The sequence below is a fragment of the Kogia breviceps genome, chromosome 4 (genome assembly GCF_026419965.1).
Source record: "Kogia breviceps isolate mKogBre1 chromosome 4, mKogBre1 haplotype 1, whole genome shotgun sequence".
Classification (NCBI taxonomy): Eukaryota; Metazoa; Chordata; class Mammalia; order Artiodactyla; family Physeteridae; genus Kogia; species Kogia breviceps.
In genome coordinates, this window is record NC_081313.1 from 91,372,533 (window position 1) to 91,396,405 (window position 23,873).

Genomic DNA, 23,873 nt, shown 5'->3' on the forward strand with positions numbered 1-23,873 from the left:
CTATTTTGTTGGCAACATAGCATATTATGCATATCATGCAATTTATTCAACCACTATTTTTCCTTTTTCTTTCTTTTTTTTATTTATTTTTTTTACTGTCATGAGCAGGTCTTTGTGCATATCCTTGCTTACACTAAGCTCTTCTGTCTTGGGATACACTTTTATGGAAGTTCATTTTGGGGTCACTGTATATGTCCCACTTGGTTCCTGACCCTCTCTTACTTTGTGCTATGAGGAGCCAGGAGGTGGGGAGTATAGACTGGGCATAAGGCTCCTCCAGTTTCTAGGCTGTTGAGGATAAATGTGTTTGCCTGCTTCCCTGCAGGCCCAGCCAGGATGTAGGGAGCTGCTGATCCAATTGCACATGTTGAAAGGCAGGCAAAGTGTAGATCACTCTGACTAATGTGAGCTGGGCCTCAAGGTAAAGATGAGTCATTCTGATTGCTTAATCAGGGTTTGTGTAAACAAGGAGATAGGAAAGTAGCCGGTCAACCCGTTTAAGGCCCAAAGTTATCTTGATACTTTTTAACAAGCACAAAGGCATGGCGTGATGATCATGATAATTAAGATGACAACAGTCATTGTGGCTAACTTTCTGCCAGGCAGCATTGTGTTCAAGTGGGCTACCTGTAGTATATTAGTTTAATTTTTACAATTCTGTATGGTTGGCTATCATTACAGGGTGAGTAAACTGAGGCTTGGAAAATTTTAACAACTTAACCAAGCTTTAACTAGTACACAGGTCTGGGGTTTTTATTTGTTTTTGTTTTGTTATAAAGCCTATGTCCTTAACCACTGAACTATGTTTTCCCCATCACTTTCTCTCTTCTTCCTCTCTCATTTTCTTCCTTTTCAGGGAACAAGTCCTGGTTGGGACTAGTATTGACTGGGTTAGGTGATTTGGAAAGGAAAGAAGGTTCAGACCTTTTCTTCTCTCTAAGCACACTGTTCTCTGAAGCAGTCAGCAGGGCCTCTGATGGGAGACAACATGGAGCAGATTTGAAATGTGTCTTCTACCCTTTCCTGGTGCTTTGGATTAGACGCAGCAGTGAGTGGTGAAATGGCCCATCAGTCAGCAGCCCCATGGTGAGGAAGGAGAAGCCAGGGCCCGCCTGAGACTTCCCTGAAATGGGAGCTTGTTTATGGCATCAAGCATTTTAAAGGGATTTTCTTTACAAGAAATAGTGCATGTGAAAATCTCTCTCAAATGTTGGGAATACATTTGAATATGATTGTACTGAATATATCAATACTCAACATCTTGGCTGTCTCCTGTGCTTAAATAAACAGACTGAGGGCTTCCCTGGTGGCGCAGTGGTTGGGAGTCCGCCTGCCGATGCAGGGGACGCGGGTTCGTGCCCCGGTCCGGGAAGATCCCACATGCCATGGAGTGGCTGGGCCCGTGAGCCATGGCCACTGAGCCTGTGCGTCCAGAGCCTGTGCTCCACAACGGGAGAGGCCACAACAGTGAGAGGCCTGTGTACCACACACACGCAAAAAGACTGAGATCATGTATGTGCCTTGAGTTTTGTATACATAGAAAGTTCATATGTATATATGTGTGTGTTAAGTATATATATGTATGTGTGTATAAGTATGTATATGTATACACACACACAAATCTAAATCATCACTTGTTTTCCCAAAGAAAAAACATTGTCCTCAATCCAGTAAAAAATAGGGAACTTCCAAAGAACTCAACTATTGCTATTAAAGTACCTTGGTTTTTCCTGATCTTCAGAGTTTATTGAGTGTTTCATCATTAAAGGTACTTGGTTTCTTTAGAAAGGAGAATTCGATACCAGCTAAATTAGATCAATATAAAAATTTATGAACAATGCAGACCTTATCAGGGAAGTCTTTTACTCCTGTTCATATAATTCTCTGTGGGACTTACTGCCTCAGGGATCACATCAGTATTTAGTACACACTGAAATATTCATGTCTTCTGATTAGCAGGATTTAATTGTTACATCTCAATCTCCTTCATGATGTGCCATTAGGATGCAACCCACCTTGAAATTTAAGCAGGTGCTGACAGGTTATTGCTGTGTCTTTATTTTGTTTGTGTTTCTTTCCAAATATTCTTGTATTGCATGTAATTGTGGTTTCCCTTGAAAATAACGCCACAAAGAGTAAGAATTTATTAGTGGAAAATGCTGTGACTTGTTTTTACCAACAGCTATTGTGTAGTAAATTTTAAAGTATATATATATATATATATATATATATGTAATATTCTGTTTAGATTTTTTATTTTTTAAGATTTATCAGTTAAGATAACCTTTCCTCCCATGTACTGTTTAGTTAGAGCTTTTTCACCTACACGTCAATATTTCCCTTGTTAACTTTCCCTCATCGATCAGGTATGGACATATCCGGAGATTAATTTTTCTCTGCTTTTCTGGGTCTGATATCAGCTTAATGGTCTTGTGTTTTTCAAAATGTTGGAAGTTTTAAAGAATTAATACCTTTTCCCTCATGCTAATTTTGCAGTTATGCTTTTTCCCCTCTTATAAAAAGAACTTGCTGTCTGAGACCTTATCTTCTCAATAGTTTCATGAAAGGATCTCAGCAGTGCTAGGGTATTCTGTTGCAAAGCATGAGGCATGATGGTTGTGAACCAGGCTCTGTGGTTAGACTGACAAGGGTTTTCATTCTAGCTCTGCCACTTATAGTTTGGCAAGTTACTAAACTTCTAAGCCTCAATTCCTACCTCTTTAAATTATGGTTAACAACAGTACCTGTTCCAAAGGCTATGTGAAGAATTAGAAAGTACATGCATGTTACATGCTTTAAATATAGCAATAGTGCATAGCACACGTCCACATGTTAGCTAATATCATTTCCAGTAAAAATTATGTGACATTTTATTTTATTTTAAACGATTTTTTTTAAAACCCCACATTTGTTCATTTATTTATTTTTGGCTGTGTTGGGTCTTCATTTCTGTGCGAGGGCTTTCTCTAGTTGTGGCAAGAGGGGGCCACTCTTCATCGTGGTGCGCGGGCCTCTCACTATCGCGGCCTCTCTTGTTGCGGAGCACGGGCTCCAGACGCACAGACTCAGTAGTTGTGGCTCACAGGCTCCAGACGCGCAGGCTCAGTAGTTGTGGCTCACAGGCCTAGTTGCTCCGCGGCATGTGGGATCTTCCCAGACCACGGCTCAAACCCGTGTCCCCTGCATTAGCAGGCAGATTCTCAACCACTGCGCCACCAGGGAAGCCCTGACATTTTTATTTTTTATTGAAGTATAGTTGATGCATAATATTATATAAGTTACAGGTGTATAATACAGTCATTCACAATTTTTAAAGGTCATACTCCATTTGTAGTTATTATAAAATATTGGCTTTATTCCCTGTGTTGTACAGTATATCCTTGTAGCTTATTTTATACCTAATAGTTTGTACCACTTAATCCTCTACCCCTATATTTCCCCTACACCCCTTCCTCTCCCCACTGGTAACCACTAGTTTGTTCTCTGTATCTGTGAGTCTGCTGCTTTTTTGTTATATTCACTAGTTTGTTTTATTTTTTGAGTTCCACATATAAGTCATATCATGCGGTATTTGTCTTTCTCTGTTGGACTTATTTCACTTAGCATAATGCCCCCTAGGTCCACCTATGTTACTGCAAATGACAAAATTCCTTTCTTTTTTATGGCTGAGTAGTATTCCATTGTATATATATATACCACATCTTCTTTGTGTATTCATCTATTTATGGACACTTAGGTTGCTTCCATATCTTGGCAAGTATAAATAATGCTGCTAAGAACATTGAAGTGCATGTATCATTTCGAATTAGTGTTTGTGTTTTTTTCACATATATACCCAGGAATGGAAATGCTGTGTCCTTTGGTAGTTGTATTTTCACTTTTTTGAGAAACCTTCATACAATTTTTCACAGTGGCTGCACCAATTTACATTCCCACCGACAGTGTACGAGGGTTCCCTTTTCTCCACATCCTTGCTGACATTAGTGTTCTTTTTGATGATAGCCATTCTGACAGGTGTGAGATGATATCTCATTATGGTTTTGATTTGCATTTCCCTGATGATTAGCGATGTTGAGTCTGTTTTCATGTGCCTGTTGGCCATCTGTATTTCTCTTTGGAAAAATGTCTATTCAGTTCTTATTGGGTTGTTTGTGTTTTTGATGTTGAGTTGCATGGACTGTTTATATATGTTGGATATTAACCCTTTATTGGTCATATCATTTGCAAAGGTTTTCTCCCATTCAGTGGGTTGTCTTTTTGTTTTGTCAGTGGTTTCCTTTGCTGTGAAAAAGGTTTTAAGTTTAATTAGGTCCTGTTTATTTATTTTTGCTTTTATTTCCTTTGTTTTAGGAGAGGGATCAAAAAAAATATTGCTTATGATTTTTGTTAAAGAGTGTTCTGCCTATGTCTTCCTCTAGGAGTTTTGTGGTATCCAGTCTTACATTTAGGTCTTTAATCCATTTTGAGTTTATTTTTGTATATGGTGTTAGAGAATTTTCTAATTTCATTCTTTTACATGTAGCTGTCCAGTTTTCCTAGCACCACTTATTGAAAGGACTGTCTTTTCTCCATTGTATATTCTTGCCTCCTTTGTCATAAATTAATTGATCATAAGTACGTGGGTTTATTTTTGGGCTCTCTGTTCTCTTCCCTTGATCTGTGTGTCTCTTTTTGTGCCAGTACACCATACTATTTTGATTACTGTAGCTTTGTAGTATAGTCTAAAGTTAGGGAGTATGATTTCTTTAGTTCTGTTGTTCTTTCTCAAGATTGTTTTGGCTATTTGGGGTCTTTTGTGTTTCCATACAAATTTTTAAGATATTTGTTCTAGTTCATATGCAAGGATTTTTCTCAATATCTGCAAATCAATCAATGTGATACACCACATTAACAAATTGAAGAATAAAAATCATATGATGATCTCAGTAGATGCAGAAAAAACCTTGGACAAAACTCAATATTCATTTATGATAAAAACTCTTCAGAAAGTGGGCTTAGAGGGAGCGTACCTCAACATAATAAAAGCCATATATGACAAACCCACAGCTAACATCATACTCAGTGGTGCTAAGCTGAAAGCATTTCCTCTAAGATCAGGAACAAGACAAGGATGTTCACTGTCGCCACTTTTATTCAACATAGTTTTGGAAGTCCAAGCCATAACAATCAGAGAAGAAAAATAACGAAAAGGAATCCAAACTGGAAGGGAAGAATTAAAACTGTCATTGTTTGCAGATGATATGATACTAAACAGAGCAAACCCTAAAAATGCCACCAGAAAACTACTAGAGCTCATCAATGAATTCAGTAAAGTTGCTGGATACAAAATTAATGCACAGAAATCTCTTGCATTCTTATACACTAACAATGAATGAGCAGAAAGAGAAACTAAGGAAACAATCCCTTTTACCATTGCATCAAAGAGAATAAAATACCTAGGAATAAACCTACCTAAGGAAACAAAAGACCTGTACTCTGAAAACTATAAGATGATGAAAGAAATTGAAGACTACACAAACAGATGGAAAGATACACATTGTTCTTGGATTAGAAGAATTAATACTGATAAAATGACCATACTACACAAGGCAATGTACAAATTCAGTGTGGCTTATTTTTAGAGGAGCATATTTCTGCAGATGGAGTGGGATTGAGGGTTATCTTCAAAGTTGGAAGGATCAGTCTTGGATGCCTCCCCTCCTTGAGAGCTGTCTCCCAGCCATTTGCCTTAAGTAGGTGCTAGGGATGATGGTGTTGCTGTTTTCACAGTTGGTACCTGGGTCCTGCTTTGTGATTTGGCACCATCACCTACATCAGGCACTCTTGGACGGGATCAATTTGTCTATTGGATGGTATTTTAGTGCTACCATGTTGAAGGGGATTTAGAGTGCTGTTTTTGACAACTGAACTTCAGTGGAGGTTTAAAAAGTAACTCAGGGGGGCTTCCCTGGTGGCGCAGTGGTTGAGAGTCCGCCTGCCGATGCAGGGAACACGGGTTCGTGCCCCAGTCCGGGAATATCCCACATGCCGCAAAGCGGCTAGGCCCATGAGCCATGGCTACTGAGCCTGTGCGTCCGGAGCCTGTGCTCCGCAACGGGAGAGGCCACAACAGTGAGAGGCCTACGTACCGCAAAAAAAAAAAAAAAAAAAAAAAAAAAAAAAAAAAAAAAAAAGTAACTCAGGGACCACTGAGCAATGAAATCATCAGATAAAATGAAAGATGAAAAGCTCCTGTTTTCTGAGTTGGTTGAGGTCAGCAAAAAGTGATTAGCGTGCAGGGGGGCAATCTTGTAGATGGTGTTTAATGAGTTTTTACGTTTCAAGGCTATGAGCATCCTTTCTTGAAATATTACACAGTAGGTGCCCCTAGCTGGAATTCTAGCCGTAAATAGGAATGTTCCAGTCCTGGAAGCTACTGAACAGGCCTGATTGTGTCCATCTGGCAAGGAACGTTCCCCGTTTGCCAGGGATTTTGTTCTTTATGTATCTGAATTAGAGCACCCGGCGTGTGGGGAGTCTTGCAGGGGAAGCTGAATGAGGCTGCTTTTTCGTGTACAGATGTCTCCTATTTCGAAGGATGGGGCTGGATATAGACATTTATTCACTACCCAGGAGCTCCTGGATTGCCATATGGGAGAGGAGGAAGCCTCTGGATAGGGAATGAGGAAATCTGAATTTGATGAGCCTTGTTTTTCTGAGTCTGTTTAATGCCTTTACAACGAAGGAATTGAACTAGATGTTCTTGAATTCCCTTGCCAGCCATAAGGTTATGTGTGATTCTGAGTGCTTTTTAAATTTCTAGGGGAAAGATTGTTGCTGATCAGTTCTGTATATAAATGAAGCTTCCTTGGGAAGTGAGCTTCAGCAAATCCATTCTGGGACCAGTGGGCAAATAACGTATGAAGAGCCCCAAGCACAGAACTCAGGGTGGGGCCATCTGATACAGACGTTTCTCAAAAAGATGAAAAAGCACAGAAAGTTAAAGAGAGTCTCCAAATTGACACTGAGCTGAGCTGACCGCCAGCCCCAAGCTTCATCATTGTCACTAGAGGGCTCGCCCTGCCATCTCCCGCCATCCCCTGCTTCACCCCCTGTCCCTGCCTCTGCCAGTGTGCACATCTGACCTCCCACTCCACATCCTCCCACCCATCCACATACATGCACACATGTGTATCCTGCAAGCCAGGAGGGCAGTGGCATGTTGAGTTGGAAGTACCAGCACAGCACATAGAGACGATTAGAGCATGGAGTGTCTGTGTGTTAATATGTCTTCTACTGTTTACCAGTTCCCTGCCCTTGGTCTGATTTCCTATCCCTCCTCTGCGCCTTGATTCCTCATTTGTTAGAAGGAGGTGATAAGACCTGTCTCATAGCATTGCGGTGAGGATTAAATGAGGTACTGCATGAAATGTGCTTAGCCCAAGTACCTGGTACCCGTTAAACATTCAGCACATGGTAACTATTAATGTTATGATTTACTACTATCGAGTTGCCTGGAATTCTTAAAATATTCCCAAAGCTTGGCACTGGGGTTGTGTCCCTTCTTCTGCAGGACTCTGTAGCTGATTGAATTAGGTAAAGTGTAGAAAGCACTTAGTGCAGAACCTGTCAAGAGTGTGTGTTCAGCATATAGTGGGTTAATTAATGTTATTTTTAAATAAATATTTTTAAGTCTCTAAAAAAAAGAATATGTGTTCAGTAAAGGTTAGTTGCCCTTATTTCTTCCCCTTTAAGGAAGAGAACAGTTCACTTAGTGGAAGCAGTTGGCACTACCCATTGTCTCACTCACATATGAGCAAGAACTATGTTGTATACCTTGCAGCTGGAGGGCAAGTGGCCCACTTACAAGGACAGGATGGGCATTCCCATCATCACTGGTGGGAGGGAAATAGAGGTACCCTGGCAGTGGATGGCCTACAGGAGCATCTCAAGTAGCCAGACCAAGTACAGGGAGAGAAAGAATAAGCACAGTTTGCTCTGAGTGAGCTTACCTGCCAACAAAGCGGAAAAGCCTAGCTCAGCCATGTCACCATTAGTACCCCATGGTCTCTGGATGGAGACTTGGGGATGAACTCATTCCTCTGTTTCAGGTGTGGCTGTGGAAGCCTTTGGTCCCTTTGAAGGCAGTGCTGTAAAAGAGCAGACCCAAGTTCCAGAAAGATGAGTAAAATGGTGGGCCTAGAGTTTGGCAGCCTCGATTCTGGTTCTGGACCCCTTCAACAGCTGTGGCCCTTGGGAAGAGTACTTGTTCCTCAGCACACTGGGAATCATAGCCTCCCTGTAAGCCACGGAGGTGTGGTGTGATGGAGACCCAGTGGGATAATGCATAGGAGGGTGCCAAGTGATCAGGAACGCACCGGCATCTGTTCCATGGTTTTTATTGCCAGTAGTAGCAAGATAAAGAAGCATCTTATAGCCATAAGTACACAGTGTTGCTCCTGGAGGCTCATTAGAGTCATTGGGCTGCTGGCTTAAAAGGGCATCCTAAGAACTGTGAAGGCTTTTGTCTCATGGCTAATGGGTAACGGGAAGCACATCTATCCACGTAGCCCAGGAGCAACCACCAGGAGAGACCATCACAAAGGCACTGCTTGCTCCTCACCCGGGCTCCCGGCAGCTGGACACCTTATCTCTCAGAGGCTTCGTAAGCTTGTCTTTACAGCCAGCTGAACTGTGAAATATTAGTCAAGTAATGTTTCATCCAAAAATAACCACCATTTTGACAGTTGTCTTGAAGCCAAATTTCCAGGTGGTTTACTTTTCCTTTGGATACACACTGTAAAATGAATGTGAAGCCAGGCTCAAAACAGCCTAGGGAAATCTTTTATCTCCAGAAATATGAGGTATGCATGGATTTATATCCTTCACGTGCTAGACCCAAAGTTGTATTAGGAAGTGTCATGGTCCCATCCCAACCTTGCTGAGGCCTTGAGTTAAAATTTCACAGAGAATTAAGAGCCTTGACAGTCAGTTCCTTAAACCTTGGGACTTCTGCTGAAGTCCCAAGGCTTAAGGCCTCTCATTCCTATGCTGTTAACCCCCAGGAAGTGTGCTGCTCCAAGACAGGATTGTGTTACTTACTCATCTGAGTGTACCTCTCACTACCTATAGTGAGGCTTCATCTGAGAAGGTTGTTGACTTGAAACTTGCTGACTTAAAACCTGGCTGGGAAAGAGGAAATGCACGTTGTTGAATGCTTACTTGGTTTCAGACACTATGCTGGTCATTTTATGGATGACTATCTCATTTTGCCTTTATGACAGCAAAAAACCCCATTTATAAAAAACCAGTTAAATCAACTGTCCAAAGACAAATTACTAACAAGTATCATAAACGAGATATGAACCCAGGTTTATCTGATTCTTTATAAATTAGGCTCAGATCAACTTCATCTGCCAGAGTATCACAACATAATAGTGGTCTATACAGCGGAGGTCTGTTCTTGCTGTTCTATTACAGAAGTCTGGAGTTAGGCAGTCCAAAGCTAGTAGGGTGGCTCTACGAAGTTGTTAGGGATTCAGGCACCTTCCGCTCCCTACAGTGTGGACCTCATCTTTCTGAAGCAAGATGGCTGCTGGAGCTCCATCCATCACATTAATATACCAAGCAGCAAGTGGGGAGGGAGAAAAACAGTATGACCTCCCTGAAAAAGATTTTCCCAAAACTTCCACATTTTTTTGTGTGTGTGTGTGTGTGTGTGTGTGTGTGTGTGTGTGTGTGTGTGTGTGTGCTAGGCGGGCCTCTCACTGTTGTGGCCTCTCCCGTTGCGGAGCACAGGCTCCGGACGCGCAGGCTCAGCGGCCATGGCTCACGGGCCAAGCCGCTCTGCGGCACGTGGGATCTTCCCAGACCGGGGCACGAACCCGTGTCCCATGCATCGGCAGGCGGAATCTCAACCACTGCGCCACCAGGGAAGCCCACTTCCACATATTTTTGCTTCTGTCTCCTTGGCTAGAACTTTGTCACATGGCTACACCTAGCTCCAGCCGCAAGGGAGGCTGGGAACTGGGATATTTTAGCTGAGGAGTAGTCTAAACAACGAAAAATCGAGGTCTTGTTTCCTGAGCATGAAGAGAAAAGTGTGTTTGAGAAGAGACCAACACAGACTGCAAACATCGTATATTTTCTTTCTCTTTGGTTACTGAAACATCTTTTAATGCTACTTCGAGGTTCATGTGTCTGAAGCTCTGACTCAAGGTAGAGGCCATTTCAGAAGCCAGAATATAAGTAAAGAGATCCTGAAAAATGATACCAGTATAATTTTTCTATTATAGATAGTTGATAGTTTTGGTTGCTGTGGTAAATTTTTCTTTCCAGGATTTAAACCCACTGTCACTCCTTTTAAAAATTACTCGGAAAGACCTCTATTCTCTTATTTTTTAAATGCTGGGCTTGACACAGGTCTACACAGTTTCTGTCATAATACTTATAGCATTGCCCGAAAACTCTCTAGCTATTGAATTTGCAGGGATACCACCAGGTCGGCCAGAATGAGAGGGGTGAAACGAAACCCCAAAAGAAGGAGATCCAGTCAGCTCGAGTACTGGGTGATTGACAAGGTGGAACAGGGGAGCTCCGGAGCTGAAGCTGGCAGGGAGTGTCCACTGCTGAGTACTCGTCAGTGACACTAAGGAACAAGTGTATACTGCACCTGGTTTTTAAAGTTTTACCTTCTATCAGAATTGCTGGTGGACAGGGAAAGAAGATGCAGCAGGGAAAGATAATAACCGTTTACGGTTTTTATGCTATAGCCTTCACCTGCAGAAAACGCTGTGACAACTCTTGTTTTTTTAATACAAAAGCCTCTTTCTCTTAAAAAAAAAAAAAGTATTAAACAGGAAAGTATCCCAGAAGAGTTTGAGACCACCCAAAGGCCATCACCAAAAAGTTAGAATGCCAACTTTACAGTTTATTTTTCTGTTACATATTCATAATTTTTATAATCAGAGGCAAACATTTTAAGTAAAGTTTTCATCCACAGGAAAAAAAAAACCCTGAAAATCACTGTCACATACAGCACTGCATAGTGAGGAAGGGGCATGGTGGCCTTGGTTCTGATGCTAAGCTCTCCATGAGACCTGGAGTGAGCAGGTCAATCTCTGGGTTTCAGTCCTCACTCGCAGATGTGGAAGTGGGAGATGCCACATGCCGAGGAGCTTTCCTCCACTCAGACATCTGTGGTTATGACACTTGACACCATCTGCAAAACTTGGGGGCATCACAGAGCTGGCGTCTAGTCCAGATGGTTCTTAGTTTGGAGTTCATAGATAGATTCCAGGGTGTGTCATCATCTTAATTTGGCGGAACACATGCGTAAGCCCCAACTCACCAAGAGTTCCTCTAGGAGAAGGGCCCATCACATTCATGAGATTCTTAAGGAATCTTCAAGTTAAGAACAACTGAGGGGCTTCCTTGGTGGCACAGTGGTTAAGAATCCGCCTGCCAATGCAGGGGACACGGGTTTGAGCCCTGGTCTGGGAAGATCCCACATGCCGTGGAGCAACTAAGCCCGTGAGCCACAACTACTGAGCCTGTGCTCTAGAGCCCACGAGCCACAACCACTGAGCCCACGAGCCACAACTACTGAAGCCTGCACGCCTGGAGCCCATGCTCCACAACAAGAGAAGCCACCGCAGTGAGAAGCCCATGCACCGCAACGAAGAGTAGCCCCCGCTCGCCGCAACTAGAGAAAGCCCGCCTGCAGCAACGAAGACCCAACGCAGCCAAAAATAAATAAAATAAAATTAATAAATTTTTTTTAAAAAAGGAAAAACTGATCAATTCGTCTTTGATAGATAGGCATCTTCCATCCAGGAAAGCAAAGGGTCTTCCCCCACAAGCACACCTGATGGATCCTTTGGCAACCCGGAGTGCTGGTGTTATCGTCTCTCAGCCCAGGGCTGTCCTCCATAGGATGTGACCCAGCCTGGACCCCTCTGCCCTGTACTGTGATGGAAATAGCCACTCTGTGTGTCTCTCCATCTGGCCCAGTTCATGAGGTCAGTATGGAATATATAGTCTCCTCTGTCAGCTTCTCCCCCGAATTCTCCCCTAACCCCTGCAGGCAGCCCTCTCCCCCAAAAGTAGGAGGGGAGATGGATGAGAGAGGAAGCAAGTCTAGGCTCATAGTTGGGATTCTTGTTTCTGCTCCTATATATCTTAAAGAACGTGTCCGCTCTCCATGTATTTCATCCTTCTTGTCAGAGGTGAGGTGGTGGGTCTTCTCCCAAGACATAATAGCATAGCAGACCACAGTTTCTGTCGCTAAAGGAACATTCTCTGACAGTTGAGAGGCAGAAGGTGCAACCCAGCTATGTAAGGGAGTGAATCTGTGTCCCTCTCCCCACGCTGGGAGCAAAACTGCCTCCAAAAAATTGTACAATGGGAACACTGTGGTATTTGTGCTGAGAATTCATCACAGAAACCCTGTATCTGAAACCCAAAGTGACCTTTTCTGAGCGGCCCTAGCCCTACATGAGAAGGCAAAATACCAGATTGCCTGACATTTCCTTTTTTAAATTTCAAGTGTTCCTGATTTCAAATCGGCTGTTGATCTGTTGGTTTGCAGCCCCGATGCAGTTAAGTGAAGTGTCACAGTCACTGCTGTGATAGTCTCACAAACAACCGCTTTGAAATCCTAGCCCCTGTCCTATGTCTCCTTCTTGCCTGCTCACCCTCCCCCAAGCCTCCCAGCCTCCACGCAGCGTGGAGGGGCAGGTTGCAGAAAAGAGCATCTTTCTAATCCTGCAATTAAAATCTTCAAAGTGGAGTTGTGTGCCGCTGCACTGGGTCCATCTTGAAAGATCAAATTTATTTGCTCCTTACTTTTACATCCTCTTGGCAGAAGCTATACAGAAACCCTATAAAGAGGGAGGGTTTGCTCTGATTCGCATCAGTCACCAAAGTGTCATGTGGAATTCAGCTCACGGATGGTCTGAGCTCCACCTGGGATTGACAGTGAAGACAGCGAAGTAGTGACTCAGAGGGCAAGGAAGGCTGGAAGGTGCTGCTCCAGGAGCCGTGGTTGAACAGATATTAAGGATGGTCCCAGCCATCCACCTGCAAAGCCACAGCGGGCACATGTGTGGTAGGCATGTGTGCATCCCGGGCTCCATGTGCAGAACCTGAAAGCTGAACGGGTTGAGATCCTGGAAGTGCGTGATACGCTTGTTAATCTGCTGAAGAACGTTCTTTCTTGCTCCACTTACCCTGAGAGAGTTGGCTGGGGAAAGGCATAGCGATGGATTCTTGGTTTCTCTCGCCATAGCATTATTTGTCAGAGTTCTGGTTCTGCTTCTGAGAGGCCTGCTTGCACAGAAGCATCATCTGGTCAATCTAGTCTGTCTGGGGGACAATGAGGAAGGAGGAGCTGGCAAGAAAATGAATGCGTCAACTTGAGGAGGAGAACGTTGGAAACAATGAGCTCTCCCTTTTTTTTTCCTTAATACTCAGCCGTTTGGTCTGTCTGGACATGCGGCAGTATGGGTGGTTGAATTGAAAAAAAAATGAATTGCCCCATTCAACGTGCATATTTTCCCAAAGGTAAAAGCTAATTTGGTCCTGCCTTTTCCTTGCTTCTTGAGAATCAGGCAGTCCACACCAGCTCTTAATCTCATCCTTGCTGAGTAACTCGGAGAAAGCCCTTAGAATGAGCAGCTTTCCTCTCCAGTTTTATTAGACAATCCAAAATTAGGTCCTACTGCGTACACATAATAGTGTTCTCCCTGTTACATTGAGGGTGACCAGATAATCCAGCTTGCCTGTGACACACCTGATGTCTGTCCATTGTCCCCTGAGATTAATATCACCCAAGGTGTCCCATTGTAGATGATACATATTTTATGTGATCACACTAATTACAGGAAATGAAGGGAAGGAGATGAGTTTCTGCCGAAGCGTCTAACCTTGTGCTCCTTTCTTCCCGTCACTGCAGCTTCACTTGGCAGCCCTGGCATCACTCAAGGGAGATATAGTGGAGCTTAATAAACGTCTGCAGCAAACGGAGCGGGAACGGGACCTTCTGGAAAAGAAATTGGCCAAGGCACAGGTAAGGGATCTGGAAAGGTTGTTTTTAGTTTATTTTTTAAGATGAAACAGATATAGAAATCTCCACAAAACAAATGACGGTTTGATGAGCAGACCTCCTCATGACCACTGTCCAGGTCAAGAATTAGAACCTGACAGTCATCCCAGAAGTCCCTCCTTATATCTCATCTCAGTCCCACTTTTCCTCCCCACATGTCCAGTCATATTTCCTGTTTCTTTACAGTTTATCGCTGGAGTTTGTATGTCCCTAGACAGTGGAGTTTTGTCTTGCCTGTTTAAAAATTACATGTTTCTTTTGAATCTCTTAATCCACAGGTTCCACAGGTTTCCCCTCCATTCTTTATTGGCTTTATACTTAGTCTTTTATTTCTTTTCTTTTTTTTTTTTTTTTTTTTTTTTTTTGCGGTACGCGGGCCTCTCACTGCTGTGGCCTCTCCCGTTGCGGAGCACAGTCTCCGGACGCGCAGGCTCAGCGGCCATGGCTCACGGGCCCAGCCGCTCTGCGGCATGTGGGATCTTCCTGGACCAGGGCACGAACCTGTGTTTCCTGCATCGGCAGGTGGACTCTCAACCACTGCGCCACCAGGGAAGCCCCCTATACTTAGTCTTTTAAAAGCTGGCCATTTGACCTATGGAGTTTCCCGCAGTCCAGATGTTGCTGACGGTTCACCCATGGTTCAGTTCAGCACGTTCTTCTGTCCCCTGTATTTCCTGGAGAATGGCCCTGGATCCAGAGGACCAGTCAGATTCATGGCCAGTCCCTCTGGCAAGACTGTAGAGGGTATTTGTCTTTCCACTGGGAAGCACATAGTATCTGGTTGTCTTGCCTTCTGAGATGTTAACAGCTATCTTGATACTCAGTGCCCAAGTTCACTGATTCATCAAGACTTTACAAAATCATGATAGTTTAGTTCTACCATTTCTTTCTCAGTTATTAATTGAAGTGCTTTTATAGAGACACTTCCCATCATCTATGATTTATTGAAACAATGGTATAGTTCACAGAGGAAAAGCAGAATCATTGCTTCATTCTTTTGATTGATTTAACATTTTTCAAGATAATGAATTATTTATGATCCTCTGAAAGTGCCCAGTTATTTTTTAAAATATTATGAACTTAGGGATTTAAACATATTTGGGTTTCAGTCCTTTGTAATTATTTTCCTTGTAGAAACTCAAAGTATACTATTTTTGGCCAGTAAGAACCTCTTCAAGTTGGCTCCTGAGTCTTTTGACGTGAGCCTAGTACTTCCTCCAGGCTCATCTAGTACATTTCTCACTCCAAAACTGGAATTAAGCATTCTCCTTGGTTTTTCTCTGTAGAAAATGGTATTTCAAGACTGCATTCTGGGTGCTAAGGGTGCTTATTGCGTCTAGTTTGGTCATTATTTTTAGGCCTCTTTTATAAACATAGCCAGGAAATTCTTCTTTCACTTATTTATTTATCTACATATGTATGTATTTATACATTTTAAGATAAAATACCTTAGGAGCTCATAATAATTTCTCCAATTTAAATTCAGACTACAGGGTTCTTTTACTTAGCTTCTGTATTTTATTTGTATACCCTTTCTTTCACACTAAAAATCTTGGTTCTGAAGTTTACAGAGGATGATTGGATAAGAATATTCCATAATTACTCATTTGCTTCATTTCATATTATATACAATCAGTCTTAAAATAATAACATTAATACTATCATAACAAATACAGTTACTGAGAAGAATTTTTTTAAGTTTTTTTTCATTATGCTTTTCTCATTCCCCCAGTTTTTTGCAACTGTACTATATCCACACTGCCTGACCCCATGGCCATTACATCTTAGACTTTCTCCTTTTAGTCCTCATTTAGTCTTCTACAAGTAAATTATATATTTCATATTTACCATGGTCTTTATGTCAATGTCCCTCTGTTTGTTTAATGCCTGAAGCTATTTTCTAGTAGATTTCCTCAGGGAGGACTCATGGGAATAATCTTCACCAACTTTCTGCTTGTTAATAACAATGTGTCTCTGCCCTTCATACTTGAAAGGCGTCCTTGCTGGCTATAAAACCCTTGACTCATCTTTTCTTATGTTTCTTTATTCTATTTTGGCATAGAGAGTTGCTCTCAAAGTCTGTTAATAATACAACTTTCTTTCTCTCTTTCTCTCTCTCTCTTTTTCTTTCTTCCTTCCTCCCTTCTTTACTTCCTTCCAGTAATTTTACTAGAGTAACTCTTAATCATTCTGGTTTGATATTCTCATGTTTGCTGTGTTTTCTTTTGATTATATTTTGTAATCTTTTTTTAATTTCAGAGAAGTTTTTTCTAATTATAGTGTTTAATATTAGTTTTGTTCCCTTGCCTTTTCTTTTGTTCAAGGATGTTTATTATTTATATCTTAGATCTTCGTTGCCTGTCTTCAGTATCTGTCACTATCTCAAATCCTTTATATCTCTCCCTTTTTACCTTGTTTTTCTTGTTCTCCATCTTCTGTTTTTCTTAGACCTTATATGTTGTATTTATCCCCTTCTGTGTGCCTTCCAGCTTAGTCATATATTTCTGCATTTTTATTTTATTTCTTTGGTGTGTGTGTGTTCTATTACCTTCTTTCTGAGTTTTTCTAATTTTGAATTATGTTCTTCCATGTTTTATGTCATTTCATCTTTTTAAAGTCTTTTAGCTTATTTTGAAATAGTAGTCTATTGTTTGGGACTTTTTGTGGGGAGAGAGGTTCTCTATTTTGTGGCATGCTTTCGTGGTTCATAGGGATGTTATTCTGCTCTTTTTTTCGTTCTTCTTTCTTGTAACTTTATGTGGGATTTGCCCTCAATACTGTTCTGTTTTTCATTTTTATGTGAAAAATAGTTTCTTTGAACTTTTAGGAGGCTGAGTTGAACATGGCCTTTTTAACTTCACAGAGCTTCCTTGTGTTCACGAGTATGGCAACCTGCTTTCCGACACTGCTTGGCTCTGTTCCCCTCACCTGCTTCTATCTTGATCTGTTCTTTCCTTTGTCTCTGTTACCCCATCCTGTTCAATTTTGATCCTACTCCCAGCAGTTTCTCCTCCTGGCAGAGAGTCCTAGGGCCAGTCTTGAAAGTTCACAGGGACTAGCTGCCTTAGTGCCTTCAGATCTTACTGTGGGCCCCTTGCTCACTCCCTCTTGGCTCAGGCAAAACCCCTCCCAGTTGGCCCTCCTCACTTTCCTGTGTATACTTACTGGCTCTTCTGGGTTTTTCCAGTTCTCGGGTCCCTCAGTCTTGTTTCTTCCCTCTGCTTCTACCCATACAGACACCCTTAGGTCTTGTGGATGCTGTTGGTTTTTCCCTACCTGTTTCTGTTTTGTTGTTCAGGAGGATACCTTATCTCTAAGCACTTGGTTTTGATGTGTAGGTTCTCTATGTTTGTGTGGGAATTCAGAGAGATTACAAGAACGGGGCTGCCACAGTCATCGGTCTAGAATGACCTATGGCAGGTTTTGAAAACTCATGTTTCATAATCTTAGACTGTTTGAGTAGAGAGGAAAGACCCTTTGTACTTGAAATCATCTATTTCCACATTTGACAGGCAACCCAGAGAGGTTAACTTGCTTACCCAAGGTCAAATGAGCAGCCAGCCCCAGAGCCAAGACAAGGCTACCAGTGTTCTTTCCTCATACAGGGTGTTAGAGACAGAAATTTTCAATTTTTACTTGGATGAAAACTTTATATTTTCCTTCTGATTATAAAAGTAACAAAAATGTGATAGAAAAAACTGGAAAGACAGCATTATAATGTTTATAGTGGACTCTGGTGAATTAAAACTTTTAAAAATGCTTTGTTGTTGTTTCTTAAGGTGTTTTTTGTTTTTTGAGAAAGTAGTTATTTTTGCATTAAAGAAAAAATAGAATGGTGTTAAGCTGGTGTAAAGCCAGCCATTGTTAGTAGTCTTAATTGGTGAGAATTTTTTTTTTTTTTTTAGGAAAAAGAAATTGTGAGTGCTTTTAACTGGAAGCTGGCATGTACCCCAGTCTTGGATTTTAAAAGATGACCAGGAAGGTTTTTGTTAAAATTTAAGTCTCAAAGACAGAGCAGCTTGTGCAGAGGATGATAAGAGGAGAATGGGAAACTTTTTGTCTGCTATGTCAGGGATTGATTCAGCTCCCTTTTGATTTAACTTATGGTCAAGATAATCTCATGTAATAGTTTTGTTGGCTGGTTTTACCCCTGATGGTTACGTCATAGTACCATTAGTTTACTCTCTTGCTTGTATACTTACAGTAAATATACTTTAGAATTACTCTTCCTTTCACTGGAAATGTCTTCCCAGTTCAGATACTGGGACCCAGGAAAGAACATGAAAAAAAGATTAGTCTTGCCAGGCTTATACCTTTTATAAAGAAGAGATTTATGCAAGAAGTATTAAGAACAAGGAAGTGTCTGTGCTGTGCTTTCTCTGTTACATGCCTTGGTAAGTGATTTGTGTTTGAGGCTTTACCAGCTGGTGGAAGAGCAAGTTTGTGTATAAATGTATAGTCTGTGGCTTTAGTAAGTTTTACCAGCTCTCTAAATATTACAGAGCTGTGATTAAAATGTAAAATATAAATGGTGCTTTTGTTCATCAGAAATAATCAAAGAGAGCTTCATAATCTGTTGAGTAATTATTAATGGTGATACTAGACCTAGTTGAATAAAAGAAGGCTCATTATACATGGGCAGAAGTCAGTGGAGTTTTTTTTTGTTTTTTTTTTTTTTTTTTTTTTTTGCGGTATGCGGGCCTCTCACTGTTGTGGCGTCTCCCGTTGCGGAGCACAGGCTCCGGACGCACAGGCTCAGCGGCCATGGCTCACGGGCTTAGTTGCTCCGCGGCATGTGGGATCTTCCCGGACCAGGGCACGAACCCGTGTCTCCTGCATCGGCAGGCGGACTCTCAACCACTGCGCCACCAGGGAAGCCCAGTCAGTGGAGTTTTAATAGTGATGGGAAAGGAAGAGCTAAGTAAAGGACCCCCAATACCAATGTGATGGGGCAGGCAAAGTGCTTCTGTATTTGTATCCTATTGCTGTGTAACAAATTGCCCCAAACTTACTGGCTTAAAACAACACACAATTATTATCTTACACATTTATTATCTCCTGTGCATCAGGATCCCAGGCATGGCTTAACTAGGTCCTCTGCAAGTTTGCAGTCAAGGTGTGGACAGAGCTGCACTCTCATCTGGACGCTCAACAGGGAAAGAGTACACCTCCAGGCTCACTCACGTCATTAGCAGAATTTCTCTGTGGTTGTAGAATTCATGGCAGCTTGCTTCCTCAAAGCCAGCAATGGAGAGAAAGATTCTAGAATAAATCTTCTGGCAAGACAGTCTTATATAATGTAATGCAATTATGGGAGAGACATGCCATCACCTTTGCCACATTGTGTCAGTTAAAGGCAGTCACACGTCCCACCCAGATTCAGCGAGATGGTAATCACACAAAGGAGACACAGGGATCATATGGTCACCTTGGAGTCTGTGCATCACAGCTTCCTGGGGGATCTGATTAACAGTGCCACTATTAGCCTACAATAGTGATGATCACCACACTTCTTTAGCTCTGTCTTGTGCCAGGCAGTATAGCAAGCATTCTGCATGCTTTATCTCACTGAGTTCTCATAATGACCTGTGATGAGAAAACCTTAACATTCCCATCTACAAATGAAGAAATTGTGAGATTTAGGGAATTTGAATATCTTACCTGAGATTATGGAGCTAGAAAGCACCTAAAGTCAGGGTAAGAATCTAGGTTTCGTGGGAATCCATAGCTGTACTAATCCTGTATTGTTTTTTAAGCTGCCCAGGCTGCCCTGGGGATCTCAAACAGGGTGGGGAATAGGGCACAGGTTAATTTGGTTTAAGTATCTACCCTCCCAAATCAAACAGGTGCTCAGACCCGCGCACGTGATTTGCACCGACACTAAACACTTTCTTGGGGAACAGTCTGGTGGGAAAGTGGCGAAGGTTATATATGGTACTGATTTGATGCTTTCAGCATATTTTCTTTGTGTTTAATACTAACAGTTATTTTCAGTAACTGCATTTTTTAAAAGTACTACAGAAGGAGATATATCGAAACCAGCTTCTGAGCCCCCTTTGAAATTGGTCAGTAGTAATACAGTACACCTTCTATTTCTAAGCTCTCTATCTTTAGATAGCAAGTGTTCTGAATTTTCTACTGCTTGACTTGTAGGAAAAAGACAAATATAGTTTTCATTAAATGTAATGGAGAGAGAGTTTTCTTTAATCTTTCTCTTGTGTGAGATACTTACAGAGGTGGTATGGATGCCTTCTCTTTGCCAGGATCTCCCTCCCCCCATTCCTTCCTTATTTGTTTATACTCTTTGGTACACTGTGCTAGCTGTTTTCTTTTGTCAATGACAAGTTTCCATTTGTGCTGAGCCTCTTTGTTTAGTTGCCTTGGTTCCCCACCCTACCCCTCAGGAGAACCTGGGCAAGGACTTTGAATGAGGGTAGAAATATCCTGAGTGGTATTACTTGTGATCAGTCCGGTGTGACCCTGAGAAAGTAGCGTAACTTCTTAGCGTATTTTAAAAGGGAGCGGTGCCGACCCTCTTCCCACGATGGTTGAGAGGGTTAACGAATGAATGATGGCATTGCATTTTTCAAGAATGGAGTTTATAATACCCTTAGGTTTGACAGCTGAGACCAATGTGATGATTAAAGATCAGTGGCCTCTGTGGAATAAGATAAAACCCAGTGAAGAACATTAACAAAACCATAAAGCTTCTTAGCATCACCGCATTACACAGGGTTTTTCCAACAAGGGCTCAAGTTCTCAGGCCAGCCTGTCTCAGGGCTGACTCACAGCTTTATCCCTGGATTGCACCAGTTGCAGAGATGAGCCTAAAGGGTTTTATTCTTAGTGGTTGTAATGATGATATTGCTTGCTTTTATTGAACCCTTTTGCATATAGGCAGTTTCACCCATTTATGTGGCTAGAGACAAGTATTTATATAGATTTTACATTTGCTTCATCATCATGATAGGAGAGCGGAAACCTAGAGAAAAAGCTCAGGGTATGTATTAAGCTCCAGATGAAATTCAGGAAAAGCAAAATTCCATCCTATCTAATCCCAGTCTTTTTTCTTTTTCTTTGCCTTTCAAACTGAAAGTCTGTAGTTGCAGGAGAAATCCATCTTCCTAATGATACTGACCTCCAGAAATTCATGGCAGGCAAGATGCTGCAAGCCTAGGCTTTCTGGCTTTGCTGTACTGTAGGATCAGTCAAAAATGCAATATAGGTTGGAGGGCCCTGGGTAAAATTCTCTGTAATAATAGAAGAAAAAAAAAAGCAGTAGCATGTTGTTTAAGACCATTTCTTATTTTGCTCAGCTGAAATTATGTGAGATGTTTCTATACAGTAAGGAGGAGAAAGTAATCCCTCAACTGCAAGTTTTGCTAGAAGAAGCCGCCATTGCTTTCTGTTCAGAAAGTTGTTGCTGAGTAATTGACTTTGGTAGCTAAAGCTGGCTTGATGGGAGCTGGAGGGACTTAGAATTCCCTACTTTATACCCCCTGACGTCTACTTTTCTATTTCCGGTGCTCCCAGGGAGTTGAGGAGAGAGCCCTTTGGTTTTCCTAACTCTCCTCTAGTATCGTAAGGCATAATGTTCATGTTTTCTGGAGTTCACCAGAGGTGGTTCAGGGTAAGAGACCAAGGGGGGATCACTCTGCTACCACTTGAGGTCTTTAGGCAAATGGTAAGGAGGAGGTAAGCCCACAGCTCAGGGAGCTGGAAGGGAGTAGAGGCGAGAAGGCTGTGGCTACAACAGCCTCAACCCCTTGATGGCGTGCACAGGACTCAGGACTTTGCAGAGCATTCCGTTTGCTATCTGGGATTTAATAAACAGTCCCTGTGCGTTTGCTCTGTTTTCATGTATAAAGTGGTTGTATCGTAAGGATACGCAATGATGACAAATAACCCCAAATGTTCAGTGGCTTAAATTATCAAAGGTTTGTGTTTTGGCTTCTTGCTGGGAGCTCACTGGGACTGGCAGGAAACTCTGCTGCATTGTCCTCACCCAGCCTCCCAAGCTGATAGCCTCTACCATCTGGAGTGTTGCCCAGAGGAAGAGAATATGGGAAAGCCTACAGAAGCACTTAAAGGCTTCTAGGCAAAAATGGTGTATATTCACTCATATCTTGCTGGACAAGCAAGTCACATGGCCTTATTCAGCTTCATGGGGGAGGAGAAATATTCCTCCACGTGCATGGATGGAGGTGAATCAGAGTTTTGGTAAACGCCCCTGCAGGCTGCCATCAGGGTGCTGAGGCTTATGTATGTGCATATGGTGGTCCTGGCGGTGCCCCACATACATAAGAAAATACTGGAGAAAAATGAACACCATTTGAAAAGGGATCTTGTTAATGGATTATGAAAAAGCAGATGTCTTTTTATCATTCTTTAAAATTGTCTATAATTTATTTAAGTTGAAAAATTTGTGCAAATGTTAAGTAGTAATAGGAGTAATACTCTTTTTCCTGTTTGGTTGTCATTTTTATATTACCTTCTTAAATGAGGCTTTACTGGAATACCTGCCCATAAGTGACTCATATGGAGGTGCAATATACAGCTTGACCTAGCCTGTGTCCTTGTGAAACAGAATACCATAATCACATAGCCTCCTGGGATAAAAAACGCTCTTGGCTCCTGCAGGTGATGACTTGTTTCGTCCTGCACTGTTGCCCTTGTGGGAATTGATGCACTTCTCCCAGCACCACAGCTTGGAAAAGCTCAAGGGATTTTTTCATTCAGCTTGGAGAGCAGCTCTTCCGCTCATCTTTGGCTGGGCATGATGTGTGTGCATGGAATGGGTGAAGCGTGTTTAATGAGATACCTCAAGGGGATTTTGATTTTTTTTCAATTTATTTATTTTTGGCTGCATTGGGTCTTCGTTGATGCGCTGGCTTCCTCTAGTTGCGGCGAGCAGGGGCCACCCCTCGTTGCTGCACGCGGGCTTCCCATTGCGGTGGCCTCCCCTGCTTCAGAGCACAGGCTCTAGGTGTGCGGGCCTAGTAGCCATGGAGAGTGGGCTCAGCAGTTGTGGCCTGCGGGCTCCAGAGCACAGGCTCAGCAGTTGTGGCGCACAGGCGTAGCTGCTCCGCGGCATGTGGGATCTTCCCGGACCGGGGCACGAACCCGTGTTCCCTGCACTGGCAGGCGGACTCTCAACCACTGCGCCACCAGGGAAGCCCGGGATTTTGATTTGTAACCTCAAATCAACTATGAGCTATGTCCTGAGCTATGTCTTCTCAGTCATTCATTCATCTGGAGGCTAGGGATTTCGATAATTATTTTCCAGTATTCTCTTTTCACTGGGAAAAGAATCTCCAGGGCACCATTCTATCATCTCTTCTTCTTCTTCCCCCTCGCCCCTCCAATTCTGTCCATGTTTCTTACGCACCAGCAGAGAAGTCTGCTTGGAAGTTGCGACCACATTTCCCTTCAAGGTGGGTGTCATAGTGACCCTCCCTATGGCACCTAGCACTATATCATAGTTTAGGAAATCAAGATATACCTATTATTTTAGAGGAAGTATTAAATTATAGAGGCTTTCCACCATTGTGAAAAACATACATATGGAAAAATATAGGAATGTAACCTCTGCCTTCAGCTGATAAATTTTTTCCTCTAAGATGTTCTTGTTGCTACTCCCAGATGAACTCCTAAGTTCCAAATAGACATGATGAATCTTTTTTATCCTTTTCACCTGCAAGCGCTGTTCTGTCTGACTGAGTTATTGGGCTTCCTGTTGAGTCTTGTTCATACTCATTACCCTCCAGGTGGACTTTCCAGTTAGAGGCAG

The 23,873-nt window shown here is 42.3% G+C and overlaps 1 protein-coding gene across 3 annotated transcripts in view; it reads left to right on the forward strand.

Annotated features, from left to right (window-relative positions):
• Nucleotides 1-23,873, forward strand: part of MCC (MCC regulator of WNT signaling pathway) — a 427,170-nt gene that overhangs the window by 301,902 nt on the left and 101,395 nt on the right. For all 3 annotated transcript variants that reach the window (XR_010840207.1, XM_067031436.1, XM_059062176.2), the window contains one exon: nucleotides 13,934-14,047. Coding sequence is in view for 2 of the 3 variants with exons in the window: in XM_067031436.1 (XP_066887537.1) it covers nucleotides 13,934-14,047 (114 nt within the window). In the remaining variant the exon portion in view is untranslated. The remainder of the gene's footprint in view (nucleotides 1-13,933; nucleotides 14,048-23,873) is intronic.